At 44.5% G+C, this 20,000-nt stretch overlaps 1 protein-coding gene across 1 annotated transcript in view; it reads left to right on the forward strand.

Moving 5' to 3' along the window:
- The window catches only part of LOC143293368 (uncharacterized), a 115,986-nt gene that overhangs the window by 44,733 nt on the left and 51,253 nt on the right, over positions 1–20,000 (forward strand). The window contains exons 13-19 of the mRNA XM_076604174.1: positions 806–915; positions 2,469–2,558; positions 5,224–5,297; positions 11,050–11,137; positions 12,216–12,304; positions 13,857–13,962; positions 17,222–17,368. Coding sequence (XP_076460289.1) covers positions 806–915; positions 2,469–2,558; positions 5,224–5,297; positions 11,050–11,137; positions 12,216–12,304; positions 13,857–13,962; positions 17,222–17,368 — 704 coding nt within the window. The remainder of the gene's footprint in view (positions 1–805; positions 916–2,468; positions 2,559–5,223; positions 5,298–11,049; positions 11,138–12,215; positions 12,305–13,856; positions 13,963–17,221; positions 17,369–20,000) is intronic.

Below are 20,000 nucleotides of genomic sequence, written 5' to 3' on the forward strand. Positions count from 1 at the left end.
AGTATTTGTGTGGATGAATGCATATTATTAAGGTGTGTGTGTGTGTAGTATTTGTGTGGATGAATGCATATTATTAAGGTGTGTGTGTGTAGTATTTGTGTGGATGAATGCATATTATTAAGGTGTGTGTGTGTAGTATTTGTGTGGATGAATGCATATTATTAAGGTGTGTGTGTGTGTAGTATTTGTGTGGATGAATGCATATTATTAAGGTGTGTGTGTGTAGTATTTGTGTGGATGAATGCATATTATTAAGGTGTGTGTGTGTAGTATTTGTGTGGATGAATGCATATTATTAAGGTGTGTGTGTGAAGTATTTGTGTGCATGAGTGCATATTATGAAGATTGTTAGAAAGGGGTCGTCATGACCTGTGACCTGTGGTATTATGACCTGTGACCTTTGTTGTGTTTAAGAGTTTCTGGTAAGCTTGTTACAAAGGGGTCGTGACCTGTGGTACTATGACCTGTGACCTGTGTTGTGTTTCAGAGTTTCTGGTAAGCTTGTTACAAAGGAGTCATGACCTGTGACCTGAGGTGTTATGACCTGTGACCTGTGGTGTGTTTCAGAGCTTCTGGTCAGCTTGTTACAAAGGGGTCGTGACCTGTGACATGTGGTGTTATGACCTGTGACCTGTGGTGTGTTTCAGAGCTTCTAGTCAGCTTGTTACAAAGGGGCCATGACGTGTGACCTGTACTGTATGACCTGTGACCTGTGGTGTGTTTCAGAGCTTCTAGTCAGCTTGTTACAAAGGGGTCGTGACCTGTGACCTGTACTGTATGACCTGTGACCTGTGGTGTGTTTCAGAGCTTCTGGTCAGCTTGTTACAAAAGGGTCGTGACCTGCGTGTTTACCTGCAGGCCAACAGTTTACAGCCGCTGCCGTCCCTGACTGTCACCCTGACTGATATCGTCCAGGTATGCTGTCAGTGACATGTCTTGTATTACTCCATGACTTTATGTGTGTGTGTGTGTGTGTGTCTGTATGTGTGTGTGTGTGTTTGTGTGTGTGTGTGTGTCTCTCTGTGTGTGTGTGTGTGTGTGTCTGTATGTGTGTATGTGTGTGTCTGTGTGTGTCTGTGTGTGTCTCTGTGTATGTGTGTGTGTTTCTGTGTCTGTGTGGGTGTGTTTGTATGTGTGTGTGCATATCATGATAGTGCTTGTCTTGTTTGTTTTCCATGCTTTGCACCACAGATGACTTACTCATGTCTTGGGGAGAAGTGTTTTGGAGACTACAACCAACTTGTTATTCTGCAGTCAGGTCGATAGATGGCGGGAAGTGGGGCAAGGTGTGTGGAGAGCAGGAAGTGGGGCAAGGTGTGTGGAGAGCAGGAAGTGGGGCAGGCTGTGTGGAGAGCAGGAAGTGGGGCAAGGTGTGTGGAGAGAGCAGGAAGTGGGGCAAGGTGTGTGGAGAGCAGGAAGTGGGGCAAGGTGTGTGGAGAGCAGGAAGTGGGGCAGGCTGTGTGGAGAGCAGGAAGTGGGGCAAGCTGTGTGGAGAGCTGTGTGGAGAGCAGGAAGTGGGGCAAGCTGTGTGGAGAGCAGGAAGTGGGGCAAACTGTGTGGAGAGCTGTGTGGAGAGCAGGAAGTGGGGCAAGCTGTGTGGAGAGCAGGAAGTGGGGCAAGCTGTGTGGAGAGCTGTGTGGAGAGCAGGAAGTGGGGCAAGGTGTGTGGAGAGCAGGAAGTGGGGCAGGCTGTGTGGAGAGCAGGAAGTGGGGCAAGGTGTGTGGAGAGCAGGAAGTGGGGCAAGCTGTGTGGAGAGCAGGAAGTGGGGCAAGCTGTGTGGAGAGCAGGAAGTGGGGCAGGCTGTGTGGAGAGCAGGAAGTGGGGCAGGCTGTGTGGAGAGCAGGAAGTGGGGCAGGCTGTGTGGGGCAAGGTGTGTGGAGAGCAGCAGAGGGTGTTGAACTTCTCCCAGCTCTCCACACTGAGTGTTGCACTGCAGCCACAGGGTGATGTGGTGAGCACAGGTACAACACGTTACCAACACGTTAATGCTGAATGTTACATGTTTCAGGTGGTCCTGTACAACACATGTCTGACACGTTAGTGCTGAATGTTACACGTTTCAGGTGGCCCTGTACAACAGATGTCTGACATTTCAGGTGGTCCTGTAGAGAGCAGGAAGTGGGGCAAGGTGTGTGGAGAGCAGGAAGTGGGGCAAGGTGTGTGGAGAGCAGGAAGTGGGGCAAGGTGTGTGGAGAGCAGGAAGTGGGGCAAGGTGTGTGGAGAGCAGGAAGTGGGGCAAGGTGTGTGGAGAGCAGCAGAGGGTGTTGAACTTCTCCCAGCTCTCCACACTGAGTGTTGCACTGCAGCCACAGGGTGATGTGGTGAGCACAGGTACAACACGTTACCAACACGTTAATGCTGAATGTTACATGTTTCAGGTGGTCCTGTACAACAGATGTCTGACATATTAGTGCTGAATGTTACACGTTTCAGGTGTTCTGTCATGCTGTGTGTGGGTGTGTGTGCAGGGCATGTTCTTCCAGACCTATGAGAGATGCAAGACAGTGATCCGCACAGAGCTCAGACACAGCAGGGACATCCATGTGTGTCCTAGAATGGTCAGTCATCATCATCATCATATCATCCATGTGTGTCCTAGAATGGTCAGTCATCATCATCATCATATCATCCATGTGTGTCCTAGAATGGTCAGTCATCATCATCATCATATCATCCATGTGTGTCCTAGAATGGTCAGTCATCATCATCATCATATCATCCATGTGTGTCCTAGAATGGTCAGTCATCATCATCATCATGTCATCCATGTGTGTCCTAGAATGGTCAGTCATCATCATCATCATCATCATATCATCCATGTGTGTTTTGTTGTCAGTGAAAGTCCATCACTATTGTGTCAGCTATGTGTCATGTAGCCAGTGAAAGTCCATCACTATTGTGTCAGCTATGTGTCATGTAGTCAGTGAAAGTCCATCACTATTGTGTCAGCTATGTGTGTTCTGTAGTCAGTGAAAGTCCATCACTATTGTGTCAGCTATGTGTCATGTAGTCAGTGAAAGTCCATCACTATTGTGTCAGCTATGTGTGTTCTGTAGTCAGTGAAAGTCCATCACTATTGTGTCAGCTATGTGTGTTCTGTAGTCAGTGAAAGTCCATCACTATTGTGTCAGCTATGTGTCATGTAGTCAGTGAAAGTCCATCACTATTGTGTCAGCTAATGTCATATAGTCAGTGAAAGTCCATCACTTTTGTGTCAGCTATGTGTGTCATGTAGTCAGTGAAAGTCCATCACTATTGTGTCAGCTATGTGTCATGTAGTCAGTGAAAGTCCATCACTATTGAGTCAGCTAATGTCATATAGTCAGTGAAAGTCCATCACTATTGTGTCAGCTAATGTCATATAGTCAGTGAAAGTCCATCACTATTGTGTCAGCCATGTGTGTTATGTAGTCAGTGAAAGTCCATCACTATTGTGTCAGCTATGTGTCATGTAGTTAGTGAAAGTCCATCACTATTGTGTCAGCTAATGTCATATAGTCAGTGAAAGTCCATCACTATTGTGTCAGCTATGTGTGTTCTGTAGTCAGTGAAAGTCCATCACTATTGTGTCAGCCATGTGTCATGTAGTCAGTAAAAGTCCATCACTATTGTGTCAGCCATGTGTGTTCTGTAGTCAGTGAAAGTCCATCACTATTGTGTCAGCTATGTGTCATGTAGTTAGTGAAAGTCCATCACTATTGTGTCAGCTAATGTCATATAGTCAGTGAAAGTCCATCACTATTGTGTCAGCTATGTGTGTTCTGTAGTCATTGAAAGTCCATCACTATTGTGTCAGCTATGTGTGTTCTGTTGTCAGTGAAAGTCCATCACTATTGTGTCAGCTATGTGTGTTCTGTTGTCAGTGAAAGTCCATCACTATTGTGTCAGCTATGTGTGTTCTGTTGTCAGTGAAAGTCCATCACTATTGTGTCAGCCATGTGTCATGTAGTCATTGAAAGTCCATCACTATTGTGTCAGCTATGTGTGTTCTGTAGTCATTGAAAGGCCATCACTATTGTGTCAGCTATGTGTGTTCTGTAGTCATTGAAAGTCCATCACTATTGTGTCAGCTATGTGTGTCATGTAGTCAGTGAAAGTCCATCACTATTGTGTCAGCTATGTGTGTTCTGTAGTCAGTGAAAGTCCATCACTATTGTGTCAGCTATGTGTGTTCTGTAGTCATTGAAAGGCCATCACTATTGTGTCAGCTATGTGTGTCATGTAGTCCGTGAAAGTCCATCACTATTGTGTCAGCTATGTGTGTTCTGTAGTCATTGAAAGTCCATCACTATTGTGTCAGCTATGTGTGTCATGTAGTCAGTGAAAGTCCATCACTATTGTGTCAGCCATGTGTCATGTAGTCAGTGAAAGTCCATCACTATTGTGTCAGCTATGTGTGTTCTGTAGTCAGTGAAAGTCCATCACTATTGTGTCAGCTATGTGTGTCATGTAGTCAGTGAAAGTCCATCACTATTGTGTCAGCTATTGTGTTCTGTAGTCAGTGAAAGTCCATCACTATTGTGTCAGCTATGTGTGTTCTGTAGTCAGTGAAAGTCCATCACTATTGTGTCAGCTATGTGTGTCATGTAGTCCGTGAAAGTCCATCACTATTGTGTCAGCTATGTGTGTTCTGTAGTCAGTGAAAGTCCATCACTATTGTGTCAGCTATGTGTCATGTAGTCAGTGAAAGTCCATCACTATTGTGTCAGCCATGTGTGTTCTGTAGTCAGTGAAAGTCCATCACTATTGTGTCAGCTATGTGTCATGTAGTCAGTGAAAGTCCATCACTATTGTGTCAGCTATGTGTGTTCTGTAGTCAGTGAAAGTCCATCACTATTGTGTCAGCTATGTGTGTTCTGTAGTCAGTGAAAGTCCATCACTATTGTGTCAGCTATGTGTGTCCTGTAGTCAGTGAAAGTCCATCACTATTGTGTCAGCTATGTGTGTCCTGTAGTCAGTGAAAGTCCATCACTATTGTGCCAGCCATGTGTGTCCTAGAATGACGTTAATTCACTTATCTGTAACTCTTGCCATTTTATTTTTTATGTGTGTTTGTTTGTGCATGTGTGCACAATCATGTGTTTATGGCGAGGATGGTGACAATAATGATGATGATGATAATGATGATGGTGATGATGATGATAATGATGGTGATGATGATAATAATGATGCTGATGGTAATGATGATAATGATGATGATGATAATGATTATTGGTGTTTCAGTTAAATGCGCTGATCATGGAAGTTCGACAAGAGGTGACGGACTGCAAGAACAATTTTCAGATTGTTTTCAGTCAGTGAGTAAGACAATAGGTGTTCCATGTATGTTTTCAGTCAGTGAGTAAGACAATAGGTGTTCCATGTATGTGTTCAGTCAGTGAGTAAGACAATAGGTGTTCCATGTATGTTTTCAGTCAGTGAGTAAGACAATAGGTGTTCCATGTATGTGTTCAGTCAGTGAGTAAGACAATAGGTGTTCCATGTATGTGTTCAGTCAGTGAGTAAGACAATAGGTGTTCCATGTATGTGTTCAGTCAGTGAGTAAGACAGTAGGTGTTCCATGTATGTGTTCAGTCAGTGAGTAAGACAATAGGTGTTCCATGTATGTGTTCAGTCAGTGGGTAAGACAATAGGTGTTCCATGTATGTGTTCAGTCAGTGAGTAAGACAATAGGTGTTCCATGTATGTGTTCAGTCAGTGAGTAAGACAGTAGGTGTTCCATGTATGTGTTCAGTCAGTGAGTAAGACAGTAGGTGTTCCATGTATGTGTTCAGTCAGTGAGTAAGACAGTAGGTGTTCCATGTATGTTTTCAGTCAGTGAGTAAGACAGTAGGTGTTCCATGTATGTGTTCAGTCAGTGAGTAAGACAATAGGTGTTCCATGTATGTGTTCAGTCAGTGAGTAAGACAGTAGGTGTTCCATGTGTGTGTTCAGTCAGTGAGTAAGACAGTAGGTGTTCCATGTATGTGTTCAGTCAGTGAGTAAGACAGTAGGTGTTCCATGTGTGTGTTCAGTCAGTGAGTAAGACAGTAGGTGTTCCATGTATGTGTTCAGTCAGTGAGTAAGACAATAGGTGTTCCATGTATGTGTTCAGTCAGTGAGTAAGACAGTAGGTGTTCCATGTATGTGTTCAGTCAGTGAGTAAGACAGTAGGTGTTCCATGTGTGTGTTCAGTCAGTGAGTAAGACAGTAGGTGTTCCATGTATGTGTTCAGTCAGTGAGTAAGACAATAGGTGTTCCATGTATGTGTTCAGTCAGTGAGTAAGACAATAGGTGTTCCATGTATGTGTTCAGTCAGTGAGTAAGACAGTAGGTGTTCCATGTATGTGTTCAGTCAGTGAGTAAGACAGTAGGTGTTCCATGTATGTGTTCAGTCAGTGAGTAAGACAGGTGTTCCATGTGTGTGTTCAGTCAGTGAGTAAGACAGTAGGTGTTCCATGTATGTTTTCAGTCAGTGAGTAAGACAGTAGGTGTTCCATGTATGTGTTCAGTCAGTGAGTAAGACAGGTGTTCCATGTGTGTGTTCAGTCAGTGAGTAAGACAATAGGTGTTCCATGTATGTTTTCAGTCAGTGAGTAAGACAGTAGGTGTTCCATGTGTGTTTTCAGTCAGTGAGTAAGACAGTAGGTGTTCCATGTATGTGTTCAGTCAGTGAGTAAGACAGGTGTTCCATGTATGTGTTCAGTCAGTGAGTAAGACAGGTGTTCCATGTATGTTTTCAGTCAGTGAGTAAGACAATAGGTGTTCCATGTATGTGTTCAGTCAGTGAGTAAGACAATAGGTGTTCCATGTATGTGTTCAGTCAGTGAGTAAGACAGTAGGTGTTCATTCCATCAAAAAATATCAAAATATTTTCAAAATTTGGTGTAACGGGGCTGTTAGGCAAAAAGTAAAGGAAAAAGAGAGAGCTTTTTACGAAACTGATAATAGAATAGTCCACAAGAAGGCAAAAAGAAGTGTTGAAAAATGCATTAAGAAGGCACAGGTTTTATATAGGAAAAAATTAGAAGAAAACCTGTCTGCAAACAACTCTAGGAATGTATGGACCGGACTGCAGAACATCACTGATTATAAAATGACCCACTAGACAGTCGACAGCACTGACAGAACTCTTCCAGACAAACTCAACACATTCTACTCCAGATTCGACAAACCATTGTCTAGTTCTGACATGGCTGCACCCAAAGTCACCTCCACTCCACCTTTCATAGTCCAAGAGGATGAAGTCAGACGCCACTTCATTCGTCTGAAAATGAGAAAATCCGCTGGCCCTGACAACATCTCACCAGGCCTTTTGAGGAAGTGTGCAGTCCAGCTATGTAGTGTCTTCACTGACATATTTAACATGTCCCTTCAGTCTTGTGTGGTGCCACACTGCTTTAAGAAATCAACAATCATTTCTGTTCCAAAGAAAGCACAGACTAGTTGTCTTAATGATTATCGCCATGTAGCTTTAACATCAGTCATCATGAAAACATTTGAACGCTTGATTCTAGAATTCCTAAAAACCTGCATTCCTCCATCTTTTGATCCCTTTCAGTTCGCCTACAGAGCTAATAGATCAGCTGAAGATGCCATTAGCATAGCCGGGCCTCTGCCACGTCCTCAGACATCTCAAAAATCCTAACAGCTATGCCAGGATCCTTTTCATTGACTACAGCTCTGCGTTCAGCACAATAGTGCCATCAAAACTGTATTTTAAACTGAAAGACCTCTTGCTGCCTGAATCAGTTTGTACATGGATCCTAAATTTTCTAAGATGCAGACCGCAAGTTATTAAAGTTGGTGACCTCACCTCCTCCACATGTATTCACAACATAGGCGCCCCACAGAGATGTGTTCTATCCCCACTGTTGTACTCACTATTCACGCATGACTGTGCAACTCAAAATGAATGTAACACTATGGTCAAGTTTGCTGACTCTAGAAAGGCTGATTACGAACAGTGATGAGTCAAAATATAGGGAAGAAGTACTGAAACTTGTCTGCTGGTGTGATCAAAACAACTTAGAACTTAGCGTATCAAAAACAAAAGAATTAATTTTAGATTTCAGGAAGACCAGATCTGACCCCTTACCACTTGTCATTAAAGACAAGCAAGTAGAGATCATCAGTGAATTTAAATTTCTCGAACTGATCATTTCCAATGATTTGAAATGGGAGAAAAATTCAGAAAAAATTGTGAAGAAAGCACAACAGCGCCTGTACTTTCTTTGGCGCCTCAAAAAGTTCAGAATTAAAAAAGAAATCATAGTTGATTTCTACCGAGCAGTCATTGAAAGTGTGTTAACCTTTTCTATTACTGTTTGGTACGGAAACATTTCCAAGGCAGAAGTTGCAGCGCTAGGCGTAGATTTGGGGGTATTTTTGTTTCTCAACTTCTAAGTAATGTATCACTCTGAAATTTGGCACAAAGAGAGAAGACATCAAAGGTATGCCACACACCAATTTTTAAGTAAACAGCTTGACTAGAATTAAAGTTATGAATATTTTTAATGTTCTGAAGGGTCGCTCCATTTCGCAGACTAGATCTCATAGAAGCTGCCTCTCTGAGAAGTGTCTGATATAACAGAGTTTCACTTCAGTGACCAGAGAGTGCAATTAACACATGAAAGCTTTGGTAAAAAATTTATAATGTTCACTCACCACTCAATCAAAAAGGGTGTTTTTTCAGTCGCAATGACAGTTCACATCTCACACATGTAGCAAGTAAAGTAATTGAGATAGAATGTCCCTGATAGTCTTATTGCACTCAGCAGCCATTTTTACATTAGTACACAAAATTTGGTGTCATTATGCTGATGGGAAGTGTGTGTGTTTCGTTGCACAAATATGCAAGTCCACGAAAAATGAACGTTTTGAGAAAATTGCATTTAAAGTTTGGTCTTGTCTCTCCTAGTAGACCAAGGCACAAAACAGGTAAATTTATACACAAATATTTTTTTTCAGGTGTCTGTTCATAACATAAAAAGAAAACAAAAACAAAAAACAAAAAAGAAAGCTGTTTTGGTGTTCAGAACAGTCCTGCCCCATACAACTCTCCTCCTCGTTCACACCGCTCTTGACGTTCTCGATGCCGGATTGTCTCAATTTTTTGCCTCCTTCCTTTCTCTTTTCCTGATGTTTTTCTTGCTGCTGACTGCACTCTGGAAAAAAAAAAATTGGTATGTGTTTGTGTATACATGTATGGGAGAAGAAGAGAAAGGTGAGAGAGAGAGAGAGAATGTGTGTGAGAGTGACTTTTTTTTTGGGGGGGGGGGGGAGCATGCACACACACACACACACACACTATAAACATCCACACACTCCATCACACATGTAAATCACAGGAGAGGGAGAGAGAGAGAGAATGAATGTGCATGTGTGAGAAACTGACTTCACACACACACACACACAACTTCAACATCCAAACACTCCATCACACATGTAAACCAAGAGAGGGAAGGTGAGAGAGAGAGAGAGAGAGGCAGAGAAAGAGACAGAGGGTGGGGGAGGATGTCAGATAAACAAACTTACCGATTCATTGCATGACGGGCAGTGGAGTTTAGATGTCTTGTTTCGGTTTCCAAGGGGGGTGGGGGGGGGTTAGTGCTTGCCTTTGTCTGCAAAGTGCTGACTTGCTGAGCACTTTTCCCACCTCTCCGCCGCTTCCTAAACTTGTGGAGGGCCCTAACTTTAACTTTTCTTTCCTTTGTCATTCTTATCTTTTCAAAGATTGCTAAAATAATCTAAAATTTATAGTTGTTGATCGATCTGAATAGACACAGATAGCAGACGCTTTGCAAACAGGAAGTCGTTTGAGAGCCAATGATAAAGCTCAAATCGGCCACATGACTGAACCGGCCAATCACTTCACCAACAACAAGCAAGCCAGTGACCCACTTTTAGGCCCTGGCAGGCTGGCTGTGTAGGAATTTTCCTATGCTAATTAGGCTCATGGTGAAGGCCGTTTCTTCCTCTCTAGTTCAGTAGGTCACAAGCCTTGCTTCATGGCGTCGTAGCAACGGTAGGCGCGATTGAAAATGGGCAATTTTTGGATGCATTCGATCTTTTTTTCACAACTTTCTCTCACACCCACTCACTAAAACAGCTAAAAACACACACTTTGAGTAATAATTCAAACAAAACACACACATGTAAGGCTTTATGAAACATTAAAAAAAAAACACATTTTTTAATGATTTTTGGTCAAAATTCTACCCCTAGTGCTACCTTAACAGAATCGTAAAAACTGCCACCAAGATCACCGGGGCTGATCTACCTTCTCTAGACGACAAATATTATAAGTGGCTACTCAAAAAAGCAAAATCAATCAGCCAGGATGAATCACATCCAGCTTTTGGGATTTTCGAGATGCTCCCTCTAGTCGACCATACAGAAGTATAAGAACCAATGGCTTCGCCAACAGCTTTTTCCCCAAAGCAGTCAATGGCCTTTCTCTGTGATAAATAGAATTGTACAATCAACAACCATGGAAGATCTAGTCATCAGCCCCATCCACATGTAATATGCGGTTTCTGATCGAATGTTTGTGTGTGTGTGTGTGTGTGTGTGAGAGAGAGAGAGAGAGAGTGAGTGTGTGCGTGTGCGTGCGTACATGTGTGTGTGTGTGTGTGTGCGCAGTGCGTGCATGTGTGAATATGCACAAGTTTTTATATTGATATGCACTTGTATGTATCCTAATTTCTACTGTATCTGTGTTTGTGTATGATTTTCGATTTATGTTCGTACATTGTTATGTACTATCCCCCCCAATATTCCTTGTGACCTGGGTACACTTGGTAATAAAGACATATTCTATTCTGTTCTATAGTCATCTGTACATTCGCAAGTGTATTAATACACACACACACACACACACACACACACACACACACACATCACACACACACACACACACACACACACACACACACACACATGCTAACACACACGCACACTAACACACACACACACACACACACACACACACACACACAAACAAACAAATATACACATATATACTAACACACACACACACACACACACACTACAATGACCCCTGTCCAGGTACTTTGACCTGACGATGCTGGCAGCCAGAGCGTTCTACAGTCTGCTGATGAAGGACATGGTCACCCTGTGTCAGCAGGAAATTCTGGTCAGTGTTCCACTCTTCCTGTAAACAGCAAATTGATAAATACCTAAGCTTCATAAACTGGTTTACACCTGTTTCGCAGGGTTTTCTAGTGCTGTGAAAAAAGCCTTAAAACCTCAAACTGGTTTACACTGGTTTCTCAGGGTTTTCTAGTGCTGTGAAAAAAGCCTTAAAACCTCAAACTGGTTTACACTGGTTTCTCAGGGTTTTCTAGTGCTCTGAAAAAAGCCTTAAAACCTCATAAACTGGTTTACACTGGTTTTCAGGGTTTTCTAGTGCTCTGAAAAAAGCTTTAAAACATCATAAACTTGTTTACACCAGTTTTGCAGGGTTTTCTAGTGCTCTGAAAAAAGCCTTAAAACTTCATAAACTGGTTTACACCGGTTTCACAGGGTTTTCTAGTGCTGTGAAAAAAGCCTGAACCTGTTGTGACATGCCTGTGGTGTGCTCTGAAGGAAGGGCAGATGGCTATTGCATGGCCTCAGTAAGAGTGTCTTTTGTTGTTCTCATCACTTCATTTTGAATTCTTCTTTCGATGGGCGCAGTAGCCGAGTGGTTAAAGCGATGGACTTTCAGTCTGAGGGTCCTGGGTTCGAATCTTGGTGACGGTGCCTCGTGGGTAAAGGGTGGAGATTATTGTATCATATATCATATCATATCATATCATATCATATCATATCATATCATATCATATCATATGTGTGTGTATGTGCTGTGTGTGTGTGTGTGTGTGTGTGTGTGTGTGTGTGTACAAAGGGACAATGCCATAGACCTCAGGATGCTGTGTGTGTGTGTGTGTGTGTGTGTGTGTGTGTGTGTGTACAAAGGGACAATGCCATAGACCTCAGGATGCTGTGTGTGTGTGTGTGTGTGTGTGTGTGTGTGTGTGTGTACAGAGGGACAGTGCCATAGACCTCAGGATGCTGTGTGTGTGTGTGTACAGAGGGACAGTGCCATAGACCTCAGGATGCTGTGTGTGTGTGTGTGTGTGTGTGTGTGTGTGTGTGTGTGTGTGTGTGTGTGTGTACAGAGGGACAGTGCCATAGACCTCAGGATGCTGTGTGTGTGTGTGTGTGTACAGAGGGACAGTGCCATAGACCTCAGGATGCTGGCCCTCATCCATCGCCTCAACCAGCTGGACCAGGACTGGAGTGCCTTCATCACCCCCACGTCAGTCATTACCATCCCCCTGTCCTGTCTGTCCTGTGTGTCTCTGTCTGCTGTCTCTGTCTGTCATGTCTGTCTCTGTCTGTCTGTCTCTGTCTGTCCTGTGTGTCTCTGTCTGTCCTGTCTGTCTGTCTCTGTCTGTCCTATCTGTCTCTGTCTCCCATTGTCTTTCCATCTGTCTCTGTCTGTCTGTCTGTCCTGTCTGTCTCTGTCTGTCTGTCTCTGTCTGTCTGTCTGTCCTGTCTGTCTCTTTCTGCCCTGTCTGTCTCTGTCTCCCATTGTCTTTCCATCTGTCTCTGTCTGTCTCTGTCTGTCCTGTCTGTCTCTGTCTGTCTCTGTCTGTCTGTCTGTCTGTCTGTCTCTGTCTGTCTCTGTCTGTCCTGTCTGTCTCTGTCTGTCTGTCTGTCTCTGTCTGTCTGTCTGTCTCTGTCTGTCCTGTCTGTCTCTGTCTGTCTGTCTGTCTCTGTCTCCCATTGTCTTTCATCTGTCTCTGTCTCTTTTTCTGCCTTTTCTTCCTGTCTGTCTGTCATTGTAGTAATTTTTCATTCCATCAGTTGAGATGCTCCTGCATTATTTGACCACATGAGGTGGTTAGAATGACTCTGAGGTCTGTCACCACTATTCACAGCATCACAAGAAATAGTGATTTTATTGTGCATTGTCACATATTCTGAAACAAAGACATATTTTACTGTTGATATTGCATGTGTACATGAGTGAAACACATTACTGTTATAAACATAAAGTAAGTAATCAGAGAACAGACATACAGTGTGTGTGTGTGTGTGTGTGTGTGTGTGTGTGTTATTTCTTTTTTTAGTTTAATTTCTTTTCACTGTTAAGTGATATTAGATGGGGTTGGGGGGAGAGGGGGGGGGGGGGGTCTAGTATGTGTGTGTGTGTGGGTGTTGGGGAAAGGGTGGGGGTGGTGGAAGGAGGAGGCGGGATGACTGAGTCAGGGAAGGAGACATAAAAAGTGTCCGAGGTGAAAAGGGGGAGCTCTGAAAGATTGGACTGACTGAGAGTAAAGTGTAGCTGTCTCAAACATTTCTGTACCGGGTTAAAGCATGCTCATTATCCCAAACACATGATCAGTCAAAGGTAGACACAAACTGGACTTTGATTCAAACATTCAGAGATGTGTTGCAGTAATAAACAGTTATTCAAAACGTCTTCTAAGGACAAAGATGTGTTCGGTTGAAACTGGTCAGTGAGCTTTTTAAAGCCTAGTTGCCTTGATCTTGGACGCTCGACAAGAATGTGATAGACATTAACTTCTTTTCCGCATAAAAACTGTTTTTTTTTTATTTTATATGTATAGCATTTGAATTAAATCAATGAATTAAACGTGTGTGTGTGTGTGTGTGTGTGTGTGTGTGATGTGTGTGTGATGTGTGTGTGTGTGTGATGTGTGTGGTGTGTGTGTGTGTGTGTGTGTGGTGTGTGTGTGTGATGTGTGTGTGTGTGATGTGTGTGTGTGTGTGTGTGTGTGTGTGTGTGGTGTGTGTGATGTGTGTGTGATGTGTGTGTGTGTGTGTGTGTGTGTGTGTGACAGGGACCAGGCGTGGCGCGTGCTGTTCCAGCCTCACATGGCCCAGTGGGGTGTGGCCCTCAGGCTGCACATCCAGGACCTCGTCATGGACACCATCGCCGGGGATGCTGTGAGACACCCCCCTCACACACACACACACACACACATGGACACCATCGCCAGGGATGCTGTGAGACAGCCCCCTCACACACACACACACACACACACACACACTCATGCACACACACACACACACACTCATGCACACCATACGAATACACACAACACACACGCACCATTCTCACAGATGATTGTATATCAGCCAGTGGTGCAGGTGTGACTGGGTTCCTTTGAACATTGGTGATGATGTATATAATGGTACAAGCACACGTCAAACATTAAAGAACTGAAAAAAAAAAGCATCAATAGGGAGTTAGAGGCAGTGATATATACTCTTTTTTTTTTTTTTTTGCACTGATTTTGAATGTCAAATGACAATGTCAAAATATTTAAGGAGAAGACTGTAACTTCCTTTCCAATGGTAGAGGGACAGGCCTGGAACGTCCTTTTTAAGGAAGTGTCTGGATTTGTTCCAGTGTACCTGTTGTGTACCTGTGTGCGGGCTGAATTGGTGATGTCAGCAGCAGTGACTCAAAGTTGTGCTGTTTGTGTGTGAAGAGAGTCACCACTCTTTATCATTTGCTGATAAGAGTGTCATTTTGTGTTGTCTATTGATTTCAGTGTCATTTTGTGTTGATTTCAGTGTCATTTTGTGTTGTCTATTGATTTCAGTGTCATTTTGTGTTGTCTATTGATTTCAGTGTCATTTTGTGTTGTCTATTGATTTCAGTGTCATTTTGTATTGATTTCAGTGGAGAAATGTTGAGAGAAAAGGGAAAAAAAACCCCCAAAACACACAAGTAAATGGGGAAAATTGGGAGGGTGGAAGACCCACAAAGAAACAACAAAAAAACAACACACACCACACACTGTCACTGTCTGTCTCCCTCTCTCTCTCTCTCTCTCTCTCAGACCACCTTGTGTGTGTGTGTGCACGCATGTGTATGTTTATATGCATATGTACATGTGTGTGTGCTGACAGTTTGTGACACATCAGCTGTGTGTGTGCTGACAGTTTGTGACACATGTGTGTTTGTGTGCTGACAGTTTGTGACACGTGTGTGCTAACAGTTTGTGACGTGTGTGTGTGTTGACAGTTTGTGACACGTGTGTGTGTGTGTGCTGACAGTTTGTGACACGTGTGTGTGTGTGTGTGTGTGTGTGTGTGTGTGTGTGCGTGCTGACAGTTTGTGACACGTGTGTGTGTGCTGACAGTTTGTGACACAGCAGCTGTGTGTGTGCTGACAGTTTGTGACACGTGTGTGTGTGTTGACAGTTTGTGACACGTGCGTGTGTGCTGACAGTTTGTGACGCGTGTGTGTGTGTGTGCTGACAGTTTGTGACACATATGTGTGTGTGTGTGTGTGTGCTGACAGTTTGTGACATGTGTGTGTGTGCTGACAGTTTGTGACACATGTGTGTGTGCTGACAGTTTGTGACACGTGTGTGTGCTGACAGTTTGTGACACGTGTGTGTGTGCTGACAGTATGTGACACGTGTGTGTGTGTGCTGACAGTTTGTGACACGTGTGTGTGTGTGTGTGCTGACAGTTTGTGACACGTGTGTGTGTGCTGACAGTTTGTGACAAATGTGTGTGTGCTGACAGTTTGTGACACGTGTGTGTGTGCTGACAGTTTGTGACACAGCAGCTGTGTGTGTGTGCTGACAGTTTGTGACACATGTGTGTGTGTGCTGACAGTTTGTGACACATGTGTGTGTGTGCTGACAGTTTGTGACACGTGTGTGTGTGTGTGTGTGTGTGTGTGTGCTGACAGTTTGTGACACATGTGTGTGTGTGCTGACAGTTTGTGACACGTGTGTGTGTGTGTGTGTGTGTGCTGACAGTTTGTGACACATGTGTGTGTGTGCTGACAGTTTGTGACACGTGTGTGTGTGTGTGTGCTGACAGTTTGTGACATATCAGTTGTGTGTGTGCTGACAGTTTGTGACATGTGTGTGTGTGTGTGTGTGTGCTGACAGTTTGTGACACATGTGTGTGTGTGTGTGCTGACAGTTTGTGACACATGTGTGTGTGTGCTGACAGTTTGTGACATATCAGTTGTGTGTGTGCTGACTGTTTGTGACACATGTGTGTGTGTGCTGACAGTTTGTGACATATTAGTTGTGTGTGTGCTGACAGTTTGTGACACGTGTGTGTGTGTGTGTGTGTGTGCTGACAGTTTGTGACACATGTGTGTGTGTGCTGACAGTTTGTGACGTGTGTGTGTGTGTGCTGACAGTTTGTGACACATGTGTGTGTGTGCTGACAGTTTGTGACATATCAGTTGTGTGTGTGCTGACAGTTTGTGACACGTGTGTGTGTGTGTGTGTGTGTGTGCTGACAGTTTGTGACATATCAGTTGTGTGTGTGCTGACAGTTTGTGACACGTGTGTGTGTGCTGACAGTTTGTGACATATCAGTTGTGTGTGTGCTGACAGTTTGTGACACGTGTGTGTGTGTGTGTGTGTGTGTGTGTGTGCTGACAGTTTGTGACACATGTGTGTGTGTGTGTGCTGACATTTTGTGACACATGTGTGTGTGTGTGTGCTGACAGTTTGTGACACATGTGTGTGTGTGTGTGCTGACAGTTTGTGACACATGTGTGTGTGTGTGCTGACAGTTTGTGACACATGTGTGTGTGTGTGTGTGTGTGTGTGCTGACAGTTTGTGACACGTGTGTGTGTGTGTGTGTGTGTGTGTGTGTGTGCTGACAGTTTGTGACACATGTGTGTGTGTGTGTGCTGACATTTTGTGACACATGTGTGTGTGTGTGTGCTGACAGTTTGTGACACATGTGTGTGTGTGTGTGCTGACAGTTCGTGACACATGTGTGTGTGCTGACAGTTTGTGACACGTGTGTGTGTGTGTGTGTGCTGACAGTTCGTGACACATGTGTGTGTGTGTGTGTGTGTGTGTGTGTGCTGACAGTTTGTGACACATGTGTGTGTGTGTGTGCTGACAGTTTGTGACACGTGTGTGTGTGTGTGTGTGTGTGTGTGTGCTGACAGTTTGTGACACATGTGTGTGTGTGTGCTGACAGTTCGTGACACACGTGTGTGTGTGTGCTGACAGTTTGTGACACATGTGTGTGTGTGCTGACAGTTCGTGACACATGTGTGTGTGTGTGCTGACAGTTTGTGACACGTGTGTGTGTGTGTGCTGACAGTTTGTGACACGTGTGTGTGTGTGTGTGTGCTGACAGTTTGTGACACATGTGTGTGTGTGTGTGCTGACAGTTTGTGACACGTGTGTGTGTGTGTGCTGACAGTTCGTGACACAGCAGCTGCAGCTCCCCAGTGAGTACAGTCCCCCTGTGTCACTGACGTCACTGTCGTGCAGTCCTCACACCCTGCGGTCTTTCTCCCTCACTCCCTCCGTCAACAGTGCCTTCAGTCTGCCCCGCGCCTCCAGACAGGTACACTGCCCCCGCTCTGTCTCTCTGTCTCTGTCTCTCTGTCGCTGTCTCTGTCTCTCTGTGTCTCTATCCCTGTCTCTCTGTGTCTCTCTGTGTCTCTATCCCTGTCTCTCTGTGTCTCTATGTCTCTCTGTGTCTCTGTCCCTGTCTCTCTGTGTCTCTATCCCTGTCTCTCTGTGTCTCTATGTCTCTCTGTGTCTCTATGTCTCTCTGTGTCTCTATCCCTGTCTCTCTGTGTCTCTATGTCTCTCTGTGTCTCTGTCCCTGTCTCTCTGTGTCTCTGTCCCTGTCTCTCTGTGTCTCTATGTCTCTCTGTGTCTCTGTCTCTGTCTCTCTGTGTCTCTGTCTCTGTCTCTCTGTGTCTCTGTCCCTGTCTCTGTGTCTCTGTCCCTGTCTCTCTGTGTCTCTATGTCTCTCTGTGTCTCTGTCCCTGTCTCTCTGTGTCTCTATCCCTGTCTCTCTGTGTCTCTATGTCTCTCTGTGTCTCTATCCCTGTCTCTGTGTCTCTCTGTGTCTCTGTCTCTGTCTCTCTGTGTCTCTCTGTGTCTCTGTCCCTGTCTCTCTGTGTCTCTGTGTCTCTCTGTGTCTCTGTCCCTGTCTCTCTGTGTCTCTATGTCTCTCTGTGTCTCTATCCCTGTCTCTGTGTCTCTCTGTGTCTCTATCCCTGTCTCTCTGTGTCTCTGTCCCTGTCTCTCTGTGTCTCTGTCCCTGTCTCTCTGTGTCTCTGTCCCTGTCTCTCTGTCTCTATCCCTGTCTCTCTGTGTCTCTGTGTCTCTCTGTGTCTCTCTGTGTCTCTGTCCCTGTCTCTCTGTGTCTCTCTGTGTCTCTGTCCCTGTCTCTCTGTGTCTCTATGTCTCTCTGTGTCTCTGTCCCTGTCTCTCTCTGTCTCTATCCCTGTCTCTGTGTCTCTATCCCTGTCTCTCTGTGTCTCTATGTCTCTCTGTGTCTCTCTGTGTCTCTGTCCCTGTCTCTCTGTGTCTCTATCCCTGTCTCTCTGTGTCTCTATGTCTCTCTGTGTCTCTATCCCTGTCTCTCTGTGTCTCTGTGTCTCTCTGTGTCTCTGTCCCTGTCTCTCTGTGTCTCTGTGTCTCTATCCCTGTCTCTCTGTGTCTCTATGTCTCTCTGTGTCTCTATCCCTGTCTCTCTGTCTCTATCCCTGTCTCTCTGTGTCTCTGTGTCTCTCTGTGTCTCTGTCCCTGTCTCTCTGTGTCTCTATCCCTGTCTCTCTGTGTCTCTGTGTCTCTCTGTGTCTCTGTCCCTGTCTCTCTGTGTCTCTGTCCCTGTCTCTCTGTGTCTCTATGTCTCTCTGTGTCTCTGTCCCTGTCTCTCTGTCTCTGTCCCTGTCTCTCTGTGTCTCTCTGTGTCTCTATCCCTGTCTCTCTGTCTCTATCCCTGTCTCTCTGTGTCTCTGTGTCTCTCTGTGTCTCTGTCCCTGTCTCTCTGTGTCTCTGTCCCTGTCTCTCTGTGTCTCTATCCCTGTCTCTCTGTGTCTCTATGTCTCTCTGTGTCTCTATCCCTGTCTCTCTGTCTCTATCCCTGTCTCTCTGTGTCTCTGTGTCTCTCTGTGTCTCTGTCCCTGTCTCTCTGTGTCTCTGTCTCTCTGTGTCTCTGTGTCTCTCTGTGTCTCTATCCCTGTCTCTCTGTGTCTCTATCCCTGTCTCTCTGTGTCTCTATCCCTGTCTCTCTGTGTCTCTGTCTCTGTCTCTCTGTGTCTGTCCCTGTCTCTGTGTGTCTCTATCCCTGTGTCTCTGTGTCTCTCTGTGTCTCTGTCCCTGTCTCTCTGTGTCTCTGTCTCTGTCTCTCTGTGTCTGTCCCTGTCTCTCTGTGTCTCTATCCCTGTCTATTTCTGTATTTTCTTTCTTTAATGTAATGTCTTTCACTTTGAGTGATATTAGACATGGTATGTGTGTGTGTGTGAGAGAGATTGGGGTCAGGGGATGGGGACTGAAGGGACAATACACAGAAAGGATAAACTACAACCATTTTCTTTTTCCAGGAAGTGTCTGGGTTTGTTCCAATGTACCTTTTATTTACCTGTGTGCTAGCTGAATCGGTAGCATAAGCAGCACTGACTTGAAGTTGTGTACCTTGTGAATGGAGAGAGTTATCACTCATTGCTATTTGTTAATCATTTCATCTCCTGGCCTCATGGTTTGTTAATTTCCAGTCGAAAAACCATTGAGGCAACCATTTGTTTGTTCTGTATTGTCCATGTGTTCTGTGTGGCTTGTTCAGGATTAAAGAGGCTATGCCAGTCTTGAAAAAAAGCTAATTTCTGTTTGCACATTTCTTCTGTCTTTGCTGCTGTGTGCACATGTCAGATGATCGGTATAAGGACAGGCCCGGCGCTTCCTTTTTAGAGGAAGTGTCTGGCTTTGTTCCAATGTACCTTTTATTTACCTGTGTGCTAACTGAATCAGTAGCGTAAGCAGCTCTGACTTGAAGTTGTGTACCTTGAGTTGTGAATGGAGAGAGTTACCACTCTTTACTATTTGTTAATCATTTCATCTCCTGGCCTTATTGTTTGTTAATTTCTGAGTATTGGTTAGGTCGCATCATAGAAACACTCCTAATGGACTATGTAACAGGGATTCAGCAAGTTATGTCAAAAGTAACTGGTTGGACATTCTTT

Source organism: Babylonia areolata, chromosome 19 (assembly GCF_041734735.1).
Source record: "Babylonia areolata isolate BAREFJ2019XMU chromosome 19, ASM4173473v1, whole genome shotgun sequence".
In the NCBI taxonomy this organism is placed as follows: domain Eukaryota; kingdom Metazoa; phylum Mollusca; class Gastropoda; order Neogastropoda; family Buccinidae; genus Babylonia; species Babylonia areolata.